We start from the raw sequence: 16,931 nt of genomic DNA, 5'->3' as shown, positions 1-16,931 counted from the left end.
TTAAAAGTTTTTGATCATATTTAGACATGAAGGAAAAAGAATATGTTTAGATAGAAATGATGAAATGTCCCAAATGGAAGTGCTACAAAACTAGGCTTCTTTGTTACTAAATATAGCTGAAATTTTGATGATCAAGAAGATATAGGCCTCCTTCATGACCTCCATGGAGGTCCTAAAAGTCACTGTAAGTGAGACAAAATGTTAAGTCATAATTTAAGGTACAGGCCTCTTTCATTACCCCATGCATTTTTCACTAGGTTGTACTACTATGCATTCTTTGTCATCTTCCGGGCATCTCATTAATATTCCTTTCCTACCTTCCTCTAACTTGTCTAGCTCCCAACATACTCTGGTGAGACTCTCTGTGTGATCAGCCATATCCATTACTAGGCATTGGATCTTCCGTCCATGGGAAGCACATTGCACCATGCTTGGTTCCAATATATGACATTGAATAGGGACTAAGCAATGGTGGCTAATAGGCATAGTGGTTTTATGCACTTGAGACACTTTGCAAAGATGAAGATGTGGCTCTTGTTTCAACTTCATCATCTCCAGAGCATTCTTGGAGACAATATTCATGCAACCACCACTATCAGCGACTACCTTGCAACTTTGATCACCATATTTGATGTAGGTATAAAAAATTGAGGTACATCTCCAATCATTCTCACCCTCACATGTGGCAAGTATACACCTCATGATATTTACTCTAGTCTTGTCATCCTCAAACTCCTGCAAATCCCCATCACCAGCAACCTCATCAAGAACATAAGCAACCTCAATTAACTCACACTCAACAAATGTTGTTAAGATCGAGATCAAATTATAAATCATAGAGGGGATAGTGTTGGATTGGATAGATTGTAAGATTTTCCTCATTTTTTTCTCAAAATATGAAGAAATATAAAATATAGAAATATCAGAAAAAAATATAGAATATGAGAATTGTCATCTAAATAACTATGGTGCACATTAAATTTTAAATTCTAAAGTCCTGCAGGCTGTAGCTCAATTGGTTATAGTGGTGGCCAGAAGCCAGTTGGGAGTACAAGTCTAGAACACCTCTAACAAGTTTAAGTGTAGAACTTATGTCATATAGACATAATGACTCAATGTTGTCATTCTGTTGTATAATCATAACTTATAAAAGACTTGAGCCATTAAAACAATATGTATCTCCAAAAGACAAAAGTCAAAATTATCATATAACTTAAACATAGAGTCACATAATCAAATATACAAATAAGTTTAATGTCATAGTCATAACTCACAAAATGTAATCACCAAGTTAGTGTATAGGCACAACTCCGTTTAGGCATAAATACAAAACTATGATATAACAAAATACAACCATCACATATGTGTATATTTTTGTGTAAACTCCTATTAGAAATAAATACAAACATGTGTATATCCTGAAAAGCATTAGAAGTCACCAACCTAAATGGATCAAAAAAATATAACCAAAAGAACTGCAATGTCTAAATACTCAAGTTATCATAGTCATAATCATCATCACTCAAGGTCGGCAGAACCAATAACGGGCATTGTACCGGTTTTCGGACAGCACAAGTCAGTCCAGGCAGTGTCAGCCCTGTACCGATGGAGGATATGGCACGCAGACCGTGGGAGAGAGGAAAAGAGAGAGAGAAGGGGAAGAGAGGGAGGGAGCCCGGCGGAGGGCCAGCGAACGCCCGCAGAGCCCGGCCTCGGCCACAAGAAGTGAGGTTGCGGCTACTCCCCTATTTCGAACAAAACAGAGGTCCGGCCGCGGCCTTATTCGAAACAGGCGTTCGGCCGCGGCCTTAAAAAATTTCACAATTTATAAGTGAAGTCGGCAAATTATGGACTATTGTTAGGCTTACAAGAAAATAGTAGAAATATTGTAAACCATTACCTCGAACCTTATATTTCTAGAAGTTCTTGAAATACTTCCTTGAAAGTTGAAACCATGCATGCAAGGTCGGAAGAACTAGTATCGGGCATCGTACTGGTTTTACAGCGGTACAAGTCAGTACGGGCCATGTCGGGCCTGTACCGACGATTCCGCGGTATCGTGGGAGAGAAAAAAAAAAGAGAGAGAAGGGGGAGATAGGGAGAGACGCCGGCGGAGGGTGGCAAACGCCGACGGAGGGTCGTGGGGAGTGGCGAAGGATGTGGCAGGCGAGGCCGTGGTCGGTTCTCCTATTTCAAATGAAATAGGGGTCCGGCCCAAAATTAAAAAATTTCAGATTTTTTTAAGTGAAGTCGGCAAGTTTTTAAGTTCGAAATTTTTAAGTGAAATCGGGAAGCGATTAACCGACTTCACTTAAAAATTTTGAAATTTTTTAAGCCGCGGTCGGACCTCTATTTCGTTCGAAACAAGAGAACCACCGATACGGCTCGGAACGGCCAGAACTGCCCGGTTCAAGACGGTTCTGCCAACCCTGCATGCATGTTTGTCAAATACTCGAAACTCATTTGATACTTATATATGATTTGAGGGTTCACAAAAAATTTGAGCAATCATTTAATTTGGAAAACAAGAGGAAATTGTATTGGTAAAATAATTGGATCTTGTGCGTTTGCTTGGACTCTCGACCTGGTAATGTTTTGGATCCCACCAGTGGCGGTTATACGTTGCTATTTTTATCATTCCAGAACTTAATTACTTTGGACCTACTCTGTGCGTGTTAAATACAATCTTCAAACCAAGTCTACAATGTTTAAATGAAATATTTTGGACCTATTCCACAAGGGTTAAATGTAGTACTATGGATCTATACCACATGAGTTAAATAGTAGTATTTCGGGCCCTATCACAAGGATAATATTGTCGTAGTTTTGTAGTTGAGAAACTGCTATGAGAAATTGATCATAAATTGTTTATTCAAAATTTGCATATATAACTTTGGTCTCAGAAGAGGGCGTATAAAATATTCTTTGGAATATTATATGTGGAGCACTGATTTGGAAAAATGATTTGCATATAACACCTTGCAGTTATATGTAAAATTCTGATTATGGAAATCCTACCTTTGTTAAATAAATTATCATATATCGTGCATCCATAAATTGTGCAAGATACTTTTCCTATACTTGCTTGATCCTCTTTTCCTATACTTGCTTGATCCCCTTAGTTGGGACTGTTGGTTGTTTACTTGGCTTTCAACTTATGCCTAATCTTTCTCCCTTTTGCGAGTCCAAGGCTTAGGAGGTGAAGCACGGTGACCGGGGTGAGAGTTTAGAGCAAGGTCCTAGACCTAGTTGAACCTAGCCTTACTACTACAGTTTTTAACTTTTTATTTTTAAAAACCCCTTGATATTGTGGTCTTGTAGAACTTGTATAAACTTGGTGCATTTGAGGATTTGTTATGTCGGTTAAGTATGTGGATTTGTTTTGATGGTTTCTTGAAGTTGTTTTATGGGATTGGTCTGTGGCCAATTCAAATTATTGAAGTTAGAAAATTTGAAACATGCTTTCGTTGGTTAGTTGTTAGAAGTGGGATATTTCATTGTTAGCAGGTGGCCACCTTGCATGCTCGTGGGGCCAAGCTCTATGCATGCGTGGTGGATTGCCACTTCTCCCGACCTGTCATTAGGTCAAGGAGTGACAACTATTGACAATTAATCCTTCTCTACCAAGAAGTATGTGTGATGATAAACATTTTTCATTAAAAGATACTACAAAACGAAAAGCATCATACATGCACATCTAAAATAGAAATCCTCAAATGTTAAAGATTGAGGATCATAATGTACTATAGTGCCAAAATGTACAAATAAAGCAAGCATAATGAAAAAAATCCATTATGCATTAAAAAGAGAATCAATATTCTGAGAGAATCCTATTAGGAAAAAAATATATATCATTAGAGAAATGCAAAATGCAGTTGGTTACCTTAATTTGTAAAATAGGAAACCTCCAACTACGACAAATGAGAAACATGCCACCAATAACGCAACAAAAATCCTACAATCATGGAAAAATATCATCAGAATTGCATAAAGATGGCTATAATCATAGAAAGAAAGCATTATCCCCAACCTTTATGAACCTGGTAGATTAATTTTACCAGTCATAAAGTCGAGAACTACAAATTACATATATGGGAAAAGAAAACATTTAGAAATTGACTCAAATAAATGATAAATTTCTGGAAATGTATAGTTCAATAAAAGAATGACCCTGCTAAGACCATGAGAGTATCTTAAAAAATACAGGAAACTTCTTTTTACTATAGTGAACCATTTTTATTTAATACAGTTAGCGTGAAATAACAAATTAGTGACAGTTTCAGCTATGAAATCCAGACCTTATTAAACCTCATCATTCAAATCAAATTATGTAAACATCAATGTCAAAGTTCAAAATGTGGTCTAGTATTTAAAGAGTGTTCGTATCATTTAATTTTTAGCAATGAGAAAACAAAAATGTGTATCATCCAATATCTGAAAGAGATGGTTAGTGATGCTTTTGAGTCCAAGGAGGAAAAGAGAATTCATCTTATCAGTATTCTGTTTTTAAGATTTAATATTTTAGTCAGTCTGTTATGAATGAAGATATTATTATTCATTTTTATCTTCATTCCTCTCCATTCCCTAGAAAATATCATGAGGCTATCTTTCTTTGGCAGGAAGAGGGTCAGGAATGAGAATCACTTTCCCTTTTCATGATTCTTACATCTGGCAGGCATCAAGAAAATGTGTGGAGAACTTCAAGCAATAACAAATTCTTGACGTAAGTGTTATTACGACATCTAATATATGGGTTAGGCATGGTTCTATGTAGCCCAGTGACAACTCTCTACGAATTAAAAAAAAAAAAATCTAGCCCCATGACACTCTCATGTCTCATGCCCAACTCCTCTCTTCTTCTTGTCGGGTTACCCCCGCACGCGTTGCGACGATCGCAGCGGAAATACACGCGCGGAGTCGTTCATCGCATGAACGTCCTAGAAAACATAGATTTCAAAAAAATTCTGAGTTCTCTAACTCAGAAAATTATAAAATCTAAGGAAAAATTAAAATTAATTACTTGATTAATTTCAGATTTACTATTAAAATTGTAAAGATCAAATCTTTACTTTTGAGCAGGTAGAACTTCACCGATGTCTGATGATCGTGGAAATCGGATTCGTTTGAAGCCACATAAATGTCCGGCCTCTACGGGTATCCACACGAAGATCTGGATTGATCAAGGTTGCGATCTCACCGGAGTGCTAGCTCCCTTGCAGAGATCCCTTTTGATGGTTGGAACTCCTCTAAGCAATCAACTCTTGATTGCTTCCAAGAGGAGGAAGAAGGAGAAGGAGAAATACTTTCTCCTTTTCTTTACTATGGAAGAAGAAGGAGGGAAGACAGGAACAACTCTCTCTTTGCTTTCTTCCATGCGGCTGGTGAAGAGGAGGAAGAAGACTCCTTGCTTGGTGCCCTTCTTTTCCCTTGCGGATGGAAGAAGGAAGAGAGGGGAGGGATGAAGGCCGCCAAGCCTTTGCTGCCATTTCTCTTTCTCCTTGCGTTGGAACCCAAGAAGAGAAGAGAAGAAGGCCGCCACCCTTGAACCAAAAACCCATGAAACAAGTCTAGGGCCGGCCCCCCTTTTTTATAGCCTTGCCCTAGGCGTTGCTCTTCCTAAAAACTAGGAAGGGCCACGCCATCAGCCCTTAGGAATCAAACTAAGAGGGGCACACGCCCCTCCTTTTCTTTTCCCTTGCGCACGCCCAAGAGGAGAATAAAGGAGGACGTGGGCTGATTTTATTTGGGTTTCTAGTCCTCTTCCAAAGAGGATTAGGTGGCCTCCAAAGCTTGTCCATGATAGTCCTAATCTAATTTGGACCCAATTGGATCATGACTCAATTGAACTCTTCAATCCTAATCCAATTAGGAGTCATCTTCATCTATTAGACCAAAATTAATTAGGACTCTAGGAGTCCAAATCCAATTAGAACTCATATAATTTTAGTCCTAATCCAATTAGAACTCATATAATTTTAGCCCTAATCCAATTAAGACTTTAGGAATCCTACTCCAAGTAGGACTCTAAAAATTTGAAGTCCTAATCCAATTAGAACTCTAGGAGTCCTACTTGGAGTAGGACTCATGAACCTTAACATATAAGATCGAGCCCAATTAATTAAGTTCAATTAATTCAATCAAATTGCAATCCAATTGTAATTAATTCTTTCTTCAACTCACTCACTCTTAGTGGGTTAAACCAATTATCAATCAAATTGACAATTACAAATTATTGTAATTCCAAATCACAATCCAACCATTAGATCAATCAGATCTTCTATTGTGTGTGACCCTATAAGTTCTATTCTGTCCGGTAGTGAGATATATTGTGATCTCTATCACAATATTATTGAAACTCCTTTCAATGGGTTGCAACAATTCCAACTCTTCTCATTCGAGTTCACTGATCATCAAGTGAATGCCTTTGAGTCTCACAATCCACCAGTAACACCTAGCAGCATGCAGTGGCAACCCATCAGAATGGAATAAATGAACCTCTAGGTGCAGTTAGCGTATGATACAGTCCCTCTATCGTGGATCCCAACAGGATGAAGGTCATGGATAACTCGTCAAATCCCATCATCTGTCATATGTAAAATTTATTCGACCCTAGTTCAAAATTGGAAAACTCTTTTTCCAAAAACTACCTTGGCCAAGGATTTAGGAACTTAGTCTCATAAATCACATAGGATCTCTCCTAATCTATCAAGGTCGATAGATTCCATCTAGATGCACCCCTACTCCTACAATGAACCTACTGCAGCCAATCTGCACCACAAGGACTCAAATGGATAGAACCCATGTTTGTGTGCTCAGCAAACTACAGCAACCTCACTGTGAATAGCCGAGGCATCGCAGGTCAAAGGACCAGTCATAAACTGCAGCATCAAGTAAGTCACTGACGAGTGAATAGACATCCAAGTGACTACTTGCTATGGTCACGCTCAGTATCCTTGTTCTCCAACAAGCACTTGCACAATTACTCCAGTGTCCCCACACTATTGACTCAAGATTTGTCCATCAAAGAAAGTAATATGTGCACTAATCTCAGCAGATCGATCACCATCCTCGTGATGATCCATTAATCAGAAGCAATTCAAGAATTAATCACCAATAACACATGCCTCAAATTTTCAACTCTTGAGAATATGCGTTATTTTATTAATTCCTTGGACGATTCATGAACACATAAGAACATGAATGAAAAGAATGCCCAACTTAATAAATTCATAATTAGATCAAGTACAAATTTATGTCTCAGAACAAAATCATGCGTCAGCCACATTGGTTTCTAGGGCATACTTCTAACAATCTTCCACTTGTACTAAAGCCAATCAGCCATAAATCTAAACCCCATCTTCTCAAGATGTGCTCCAGTATTTTGCTGACTTAGCTGCTTAGTGAATGGGTCTACCACATTTTCTGTGGAGTCTACTCTTTGTTCCTCTACGTCATTCTTTTTGAGACAATCGCGTACCAGGTTAAACCGCCGCGCTATGTGCTTAGACTTTTGATGAGACTTTGGCTTCTTAGCTAGTGCTATGGTGCCATTGTTATCGCAGCAGAATGTTATGGCATCTGATGACATTACACCTAACTCTGCAATAAACTTCTTGAACCAGAAGGTTTCCACTGCACCCTTAGAGGCGGCGATACATTCAGCTTCCAAGTAGAATCTACAATGATCGGTTGTTTGAAACTCTTCCAATTTACTGAACCACCATTACACATATTCTGATGTAGACTTTCTATCATCAATATGTGTCTATCCTTCTATCTTCAACTCTGATCTTTTCCTAAAGACCAAGAGCATGTCCTTAGTTCTTCTTAAGTACTTAAGACTGTTCTTCATAGCTATCCAGTGCTCCTCGCCTAGATTTGATTGATATATGCTCGTGATACTCACAGCATGTGTTATATCAGGTCGTGTACATAGCATGGCACACATGAGACTCTCTATAGTCGAAGCATAAGGGATCTTGCTCATCTGCTGAATCTCTTCAAATGTGTTGAGGCACATCTTCTTGGAGAGATTTATCCCATGCCTAAAGGGTAATAATCCCTTTTTAGAGATTTCCATGCCGAACCTCTTCAGCACTTTCTCTATATACATATTCTGTGACAGGACAAACATCCTCTTAAATCTATCTCTATAGATCTTAATTTTCAAAATATTATAGATCTTAATTTCCAAAATATAAGATGCTTTTCCAAGGTCTTTCATGAAGAATTTCTTAGACAACCATACCTTGACCTAAGTTAGCATGGAAATATCATTCCCAATTAGAAGGATATCATCCACGTACAATACGAGGAATATAATAGCCCTTCAGCTAACTTTCTTATAAACACATGGTTTCTCTTCATTCTTGATGAAATCAAACGATTTGATTACATCGTTGAAACGAGTGTTCCAACTCCGAAATGCTTGCTTTAGTCCATAGATGGACCTTTGCAGCTTACAAACCTTGTGATCACCATCACAATATCTCATAATCATATTATGCTGCGATAGCAAGCAATATTCGAATGGACTTCAGCATGGCTACAGGTGAAAAGGTATCCTAATAATCAGTGCCATCGCGTTGAGTATAACTTTTTGCCACTGGCCTTGTCTTATAGGTCTCTACCTAGCCATCCAAACTTAATTTCCTCTTGTAGATCCATTTACACCCAATAGGTACTATACCTTCTGGTGGATCTACTAAGGTCCAGACTTGGTTGGAATGCATGAAGTCCATCTCTGACTTCATTGCTTCCAGTCATCTCTTAGAATCGATGTCTAACATCGCCTCGTTGTAGGTGCTGGGATCCTTATTTTCATCACTATCTTTCATTAGGAACAGTTCCTCTACATCTTCTGTAAGCATACCTAAGTATCTTTCAAGAGGACGGAAGATTCTACTAGATTTATGAGATGGAGGAGGTACTACATGTACTGGCTCAATATGAATAGGATCTATAGACACAATGGCTCGTTGCTCTTCAGAAACTTTCTCTTCAAGCTTAATTTTTCTCCCATTGCCTCTATCAAGGATAAACTATTTTCCATGAAGATAGCATATCAGCTCACAAACACTTTATGATAGGAGTGCTCATTTTTTCAAGTTGCTCTACCGTCATTCCCATCCTTTGGAAGGCATCATAAAATAAGATGTCTGCAAAACTTCCATTATCCACCAAAACTCTTTTTACATCAAAGTTTGCAATGGTGAGGAAGATAACAACAACGTCATCATGGAGGGTCTCAACACTCTTAAAGTCTTCATCGGAAAAGGAGATAACTTCCGTAATGCGCGAACGCTTTGAGGAAGCTCCTTCTCCTTGGCTCGGTGCTTCAGATGTCCCGGCTTCCCCCCCCCCCGATGGTGTGGATAATGCCTGCAACAGGTCGTTTGTCATTCCGCTGCTCGGGCGGCTCTGGGTTCTATTCCTCGGGCTCCCTCCTTTCGGCCCGATCACGGACGAACCAGGCCAACCGACCTCGGCGGATGAGTGACTCGATCTCATCACGGAGTTGGTAGCAGCCTTTCATGTCATGGCTGTAATCTCTGTGGAAGCGGCAGTACTTGTCCGAGCGCCTCCACACCTCCGCCGGTCACATCTTCGGTGGTGGTCGGAGATAGCCCCGACCCTTGCTCTCCATGAGGATCTCCGCTCGAGTAGATGTGACAGGAGTGTACTGACCGAACCTCTGGAGGGGAGTGTATTTTCCGAACTTCTGGGGAGGAGGCTTTGGGCGAGCCGGGCTCCTATGCCGACGAAGATATTTCTCACGCCGGGGGGATCTGCTCCTTAGTCAGGAGCGCTCCTCGTGGCGCTTCTTTTGCATCTTGGGAGGTCGATTGGCCGCCTCCCGTCGCGAAATCATGGCTTCTTCAACCTTGGCGTACTTTTGAGCTCGAGCTAACATTTCCGCAAAATTGGCGGAGAAGTTCTCGATGGAGAAGAGAAACTTGTAGGACCGAGCTCCAGTCTTCAACGCCGACATGGCGATGGACTGGTCAAGATCGCGAACCTCCCATGTAGTCAAGGTGAAACAATCGATGCAGTCTTTTAAGGACTCTTCCTCCTGCTGTTTGATGCCAAGGAGGGAATCTGAAGTCCGGCGCTACCGCTAGCTAGCAGCGAAGTGGGTGGCAAGCTGTCTGCCCCGCTGCTCAAAAGACAGAACTGAGCTAGGCCTCAGTCCGGAGAACCAAAGATGAGCCGCCTTTCAAAGAGTTGCCGGGAAGGCCCTGCAGAGTAGGGTGTTTGTGGCTTCTTAGAGTACCATGAGGGCCTTGTAGCTCTCTAGATGATCCAGGGGGTCAGACGAGCCATCATACAGCTCGGTTTGCGGCATCTTGAACCTCAGGGGGATGGGCTCGTCCACGATTCGTCGAGGGAATGAAGATTTGGTGGTGAAGTCGAGGTCGGCATCCCGCTTTGGGGTCTGATCTCGGAGCGTTTGAATCTGTCGCTCCAACTCCTCGACTTTGCTGTCAAGCTCAGCAGCAGGACTTTTCTGTCGAGCTCGGCAGCAGGCGGGGCTCCTGTTGCAGCTTGGCATGGAACGGACCCCGCCTCTGATGGTTATTCCCGAGGTCGGGCCGGTGCGTCGTTGCCTGCAATCGACGGAACTTCTTCGGCTCTTGGTCGGTGCTGTAGAGCGCCCAAAACTTGGGGCATTAGACTTCGGCGCGGGCTCTCAAGATGAGGGCTACGCGACAAGCCCTTCTGGATTAAGGATCGAACTCGATAGGAGCTCCGGTGGTGGTGATAACCCCTTTCATCGGCCGCCGTGTGTTGCTTGGCGAGAGAATGATGCCGCGAGTGCAGTCCTATGGATTCGTGCCCGCGTAGAGGGAGTGCAGGTTGGGCCCTCGCCTGCTGCAGGTCTTGAACAGGGACGGTGAGCATTTGAATTTGTTGGGCGAACAGGAGGTGGACTTTGGAGCGAGTTGCCGGAAGTTGGCACCCGGTGCCTCGACACATTTGAAGCTCCTTGACTTCTTAACCTCATGATCATGACTCAGGCCCTTCCTCTAGCGCCAAATATTGTGGTTCAAATTTGGCCCGAGGGTGACCATGCCAGAGGAGTCAGAGGAGCTACCGGTCAGAGGAGTCTGGGAGCTCCCGGCTGGGATGGAGAAGAAGTGCCACCTCCTGGGCTCTAGTGTACCTACACAAAGCCTTGGCTCGAAATTCCGGCAAAGGCCTTCCGATGGCTAACTTAGCCGGGCCTTTTATGGGGGGAGCTTTCTAAGTGCCTCTCTAGTCTCTTCTAGCTCTAAATAGCCTATCCTGACTTACTGAAAGCTTGTAAGGACTTGTAAGAGACCCTCTCCCGGATCTTCCCCTCTCTCCTTTTTTTATGGGATCAGGATGGCGGTTGTTACCTGGAGTCTCTATCAGAGAAGTGACTAGCTGGCCAATAGTTGAAGTTGGCGTATATCGACAAGTGCGGCGGGATATGACCTTTGACGGATACAACAAGATATGGCCCTTGATAAGTGCGGCAAGATTTGGCCCTCGACAGGTGCGGAGGGATATGATCCTCGATCGGCGCGTCATGGCGGTGAGGTTGATGTGGGGAGCACGGAGGTCGGCCTAGCCTCCTTGGTTTTGGGGTCTACAAGACGCCTCAAGCCCAGTTCGGAGGGCGTCACTGAAGGTATTGCTGAGTTACGCCCCGCGCGATGCGACAATCGCAGCGGAACATCGCACGGGGCGTCGTTCATCGTATGAACATGCCAAGAATCGTAGAGTTCAAAAAATTTTCTGGATCCAAAACCAGAAGATCCTTGAACTCAAGAGGGAGGGAGATTAGGATCTGAAGGAGGTTGATTAACATTCATGTAAATAGAAACAAAATTCAGAGATAATGATTTGAAGATCCCATCTTCAAACCTTGTGCGGTTTTATGAACACCGCAGCCTGATGATCTTTCTAGATTCGGGTTAAGCCACACACGTATCCGGCCTCTACAGGTATCCACACGAGGATCTAATCATCTGAGATAAGGTCTTACCAGAGTGCTAGCTCCTTGCAAAGACCTCCCATGACTATCAAATAGATTGGAAAAAATCTGCAGCATACCTCTTTGAAGAAGAACCCTTTCTTCTTCAACCTTGCTCGCGATGGAGGAAGATGAGAGATGTAGCTTTAACCGTGGATCTTCCTTTCCTTGCACCCGTGGAAGAAGAGGATGAAGAGAACCCCTTGCTGCCTTGGAGAAGGAGAAGAGGAAGAAGCGGCTGACGTGAGGAAGAACACCTTCTTCCTTAGCGTGATTTGATTTCTTCCTTTGCTTCTTCTTATTCTTTTCTTTCCAACACTTGGAGGAAGAAGAACCCTTTCACCTTGCTGCCGTGAGGAGAGAAGAGGGCCTCCTCTTGCTGCCGTGGGAAAGGAAGAAGGGAAGAGGGTAGGAGGCGTGGAGAGGAAAAGGAGAACCAATACCTATAACGCCTCAAAGGTCCTTCAAATAGATTTGTGCTTGTGTCAATCTACAATTTCTGTAAGAATTCCTACAACTGAACATCTCTATTTATGCATGTATGGAATTTATCGTTGGTTATAATTTACCAGTATGTTGATATTAATTTTATGAGCTTGTATGACACATATGAGATGTGCATTTTGTTATGAAAATATTGAAATAATTAAATTGGGAAGAATTAACATATTTTTGAGAATTTAAGAAAATATGTGAGGTGATTGGAATTTGATTAAACATGTAAAACTAGACATGTAAAATGGGTTGGACTAACATTGTCATGAGATAGCCTCTACGAGCTTATGCGTAGGATAGCTGTCACGAGCTGATGCGTGGGATAGCCTCCACGGGCTTAAGCATGGGATAGCCTCTACGAGCTTATGCGTGGGACAGCCTCCACGGGCTTACGTGTGGGATAGCCTCTACGAGCTTATGCGTAGGATAGCATCCACGGGCTTACGCATGGAATAACTGCCACGAGCTTATGCGTGGGATTTGTGCAGTCTTGGATTGGGACATGAACTTGATTAGTCCAAAGCCAGAAGTGAAAAATCTGAAAACTTGGAAATCAGAGTATTACGTGAATGGATCACATAATGTGAAAAAGGATTTATGTATATGAAATGGTTATATATATTTGTTGTTTGTTGAGCCTTTGAAAAGATGAAATGACATTTATTTGATGCTTTGATTATTTTATTATTATTACTGTGTGTGGCTGTTGGGATTCTTACTGGGCTGGAAAAGCTCATACTACACTTACATTTTTTTCAGAGGTATTGGATTCGTAGAATCTGTCGAGTGGGACAAGAAGTGAGCTCGATCTAGAATCAGACTGCTAGATAGTTAGAAGCAGCTTATCTTTTATTGATGAACATTTGAAAATCTTGTAATTGAACCGATTGTTTATTTGGACATGTCGGATTTGTCAATTTGAATTAATTAATTAGTTGTGGATTTATTGAATTGTTGTTTATCTTAGGCCTTGCATGATCTTTAGGGCACTGCTCTAGGGCTCATGCGGCCGGTCATGTGCCGGACCCGGGTGATGGGTACGGGGCGTGACAGAAATTACTGCAATGACAATAGTAACTGTAGCCCACATTTTTCAGCTAAGCTCTATTTGCTTAATGTCTGGCTTGATGATGTTTAGTTGGTCTTTGACTATTTCAACTTCTGACTCCTTATATGTTTATATGTACAGCATAACATATAAGTGTTGAAACATTCACCTATTTATATACTGTAGTCTGCATAGGTTATATGCACTCTACACATATAAGGCTAACGCCCTTATGTGACATTACTCTGATGCTTAATCCTCAAGTTTTTGACATCATAATCAATGGCCACATGATGATAAACAAAATCTTCAATCAATATGTCTACTGAATTTCATTGATTCATCAATATTTAGGTGCTTCAGTATAAGGATTGTATAAAGATGTTTTGGACCATAAGGACTAAAATATTAGGTTTAAATTTCCAATTACATGATTATTGACCTTCCAGCAATGCTGATTTGACAAATACCAACCCCTTTCCCAATTTCATTAGGGTTTGAGAGGGCGACAGTATTCAACGTATAGGCTTACAATAAATTACAAAAAATCAGTTGAATCAAAACATGGCAATGCTGATCTGACAAATACCAACCCTTTCCCAATTTCACTAGGGTTTGAGAGGGCATGACAGTATTCAACGTATAGGCTTACAATAAATTACAAAAAAACAGTTGAATCAAAACATGGCAGGAAGGAGTTTAATCATTAACATCCAAATTCAAGTCAGCAATAACACATCAAAGTTAAAACAATTCTGGTAATATTATACAACTACTTTTCAGTGGTAAAATTATTAGCTTGCTCAGAACCGAGTGAGTTAAAATAATTCCAGCATAAATGGGAAAAGTTTTACTCATCGTAAATCCATTTGAACAGAATCTGTTGTCGCATCCTGCTGTATGTATACTCCAGTCAGGTGGTATAAGAACAGGAAACTGGTAGTATTTATGTAATTGACAGTTAAGCAACAAAATGAGGTAAAACGATCTTAATGATTTAAAAATTAATAATGCATTAGCAAATACTAAAAAGTATACAGTCACAGGCAGATTCGCTAGACTTACGTGCCAATATTTCGTTCAAGCTGCATGTTGAATAAATAATAAAACCGAGAGATACTCCATTTAATATCTTGAAATGATGGAAAAGATACATCCAACTGAAGTGGAACAGGTTTATTGACGGAGTTGGACACACAAGCAAATGGCAAACTTGAACCGCCAAATGATAGCAATGTCTGAAGAGTTTTCATCCAGTGCATGCAATGTAAGCATGCCAATCTGGATATGAAGTAGAATTGCATGGATTGCAAGAAAATTCTTATTTGGAACCCCTGCAATATCAATATTATAGGTCAGAAAAGGATAGTACGGATTTACAGTATATAAGATGTAGCTTCTGCTCACTGACAAGCTGGCTTACAAAAGCATATCTTCTTCAAATAATTATTCAAACATCTAAGCATTAGGATTCCTAAAGTTATAGTGGAATTAGTGTGTGCAATGCACACTGTGCATATATATGAATATGAGATCTTTGAGTATTCCATGCAACTTTTGTAGTACCAGGATGACTCTCCTCAAGAAAATGTAATCAACAGGAAAAATATTTGATTTCTAAAGACAATACATCTACAGGCAAAACAAAAATATTTTGCTAATTTAAATGTAAAAGGTATTAAATTTCCATTGCATCATATTGGCTGTGATGTAGTTTGTGTTGGTGCTTGAGGACCATTTTTTTATCATGCTGTTTTGACGAATAGAAGTACAAGCATAGTACTAAGAATAGGAGCAGAAAAATAAGTATATACAGAGCAGGAATTTTAGCTCAGTCTTCTTCACTTATATACTCCACCATCCACCTGTAGGAATTTGTGAGTGTGCCCATCATACTTCCACCATTGTCAACACAAGTCACAGTAACTAACTCCAAGATGTGACCAGTTTCAAGAATAAGAAACTAGACCCTCAGATTTTACAAACTTGCCAAAGCTATCTAATGCTAACATACTATGCTCAAGAACACTGAAAAAGGAAACATATCATTACCCCAATGACATAATGCATCACAAACATAAAATATGGCTCTCCAACAGAAAAAGTAAAGCATATGTGTCAAGCAAAATATTGCTCATGTTAGAAGCTTTTAATAGGATCCACAAAAATTTGCTTATTCTTTAAGGATGATGACTCAAAACTCTTTAACCCAAATCTTCTCAAGCTACTTAATGATAACAGTAAGTTAATTCCAAATTTATCGTAAGCCAAAAAAAAAAAAGTTTGCCCCCATTCTTTTGAAGGTAGGGAAACATCAATTTTGAGCATTTTATTTTATACTAAAATTAATAAAGTAACATTATTAGAAAAAGAAGCAAACCAAGAAGCACAAGACACAGCCAAAGAGAAAGAGTCATAATCGAATGCCACCTGTATCAAGTACTATAGTAATGATCAAGATCCGTTGTACCGACCATACCGACATACCGGTGGGCACTAATACCGGTACAATACCGGTACCATACCAAACTGAACCGGTACGGTACCGGTTCGGCTGGTTCGGGCAAAAGCCAAAAAAATTGAGGTCGGTACGGGCCGATACCGGTTCGGTACGGGCCGGGATCGGATCGGTACAGCCGGTACAGGTTCGGTACCGGCCGGTACCGGCCGGTACCAATCGGTACGGATTGCGAATAGTCGGAACCGAAAAATATAGCTGTACCGTACCGGTTCCGTCCGGTACCGGTACGTACCGGCCCGTACCGACCCATACCGATCGGTACGGCAGACCATGACTAATAATTATGAACCCTACAGCAACATCTATGGACATAATTCACCAAGAAAATATAAAATTGATTTCGAGCAAAAGCAAGGACTGTTTATTCTCTCGTCAAGCAACATTCATAGAAGAACTTGAATGACTAAAATATGGGCATTAGACAAAAACGTTATGGGTTTCTTTTCCTAAGAAGCAGAAAAAGATTTGTTAGAAATTAGAGATTTGCAATTAAAGCAAGAACTAAGTATATAACAGTTTTTAGAGTCTTCACCTTTTGTTCTGATATTTCAGTTTCAAATTGAGTTCCAAAACAAGTTAGAGGTTAATATACACCTAAGCCAGGTTTTAAATCGCATGGGACATGGACGTCCCAATTTCTTCATGGAACGAGATGCCACATATCCTGCCCCATCCTAGCGACTCTCCCAGTCAAGAATCTTGATAAGTACCCTCCACCTCCCTCCCCTTCTTCTTTCCTTTCTTTTTTTATATTTCTTTTCTTTCTAGTCTTCATTTTTTTGTCTTATTTCTTTCCCTTCTTCCTTTTTTCATACCTTCCTTTCTTTCTTTTTCTTCTTCCTTCATTTCTTTTCTTTTTCTTCCGC

At 40.7% G+C, this 16,931-nt stretch overlaps 1 protein-coding gene across 2 annotated transcripts in view; it reads right to left on the bottom strand.

Annotated features, from left to right (window-relative positions):
• The window catches only part of LOC103720510 (putative ion channel POLLUX-like 2), an 85,074-nt gene that overhangs the window by 52,042 nt on the left and 16,101 nt on the right, over window positions 1–16,931 (bottom strand). For both annotated transcript variants that reach the window (XM_039128947.1, XM_008810241.3), the window contains exons 4-5: window positions 14,610–14,878; window positions 3,884–3,955 (exon numbers count right to left, since the gene is read on the bottom strand). In XM_039128947.1, the coding sequence (XP_038984875.1) occupies window positions 3,884–3,955; window positions 14,610–14,878 (341 nt within the window). The remainder of the gene's footprint in view (window positions 1–3,883; window positions 3,956–14,609; window positions 14,879–16,931) is intronic.

This window comes from Phoenix dactylifera, chromosome 8 (assembly GCF_009389715.1).
Source record: "Phoenix dactylifera cultivar Barhee BC4 chromosome 8, palm_55x_up_171113_PBpolish2nd_filt_p, whole genome shotgun sequence".
Taxonomy (NCBI): domain Eukaryota; kingdom Viridiplantae; phylum Streptophyta; class Magnoliopsida; order Arecales; family Arecaceae; genus Phoenix; species Phoenix dactylifera.
The sequence above is the reverse complement of the archived record's forward strand: the minus strand, read 5'-3'. Positions and strand labels throughout refer to the sequence as shown.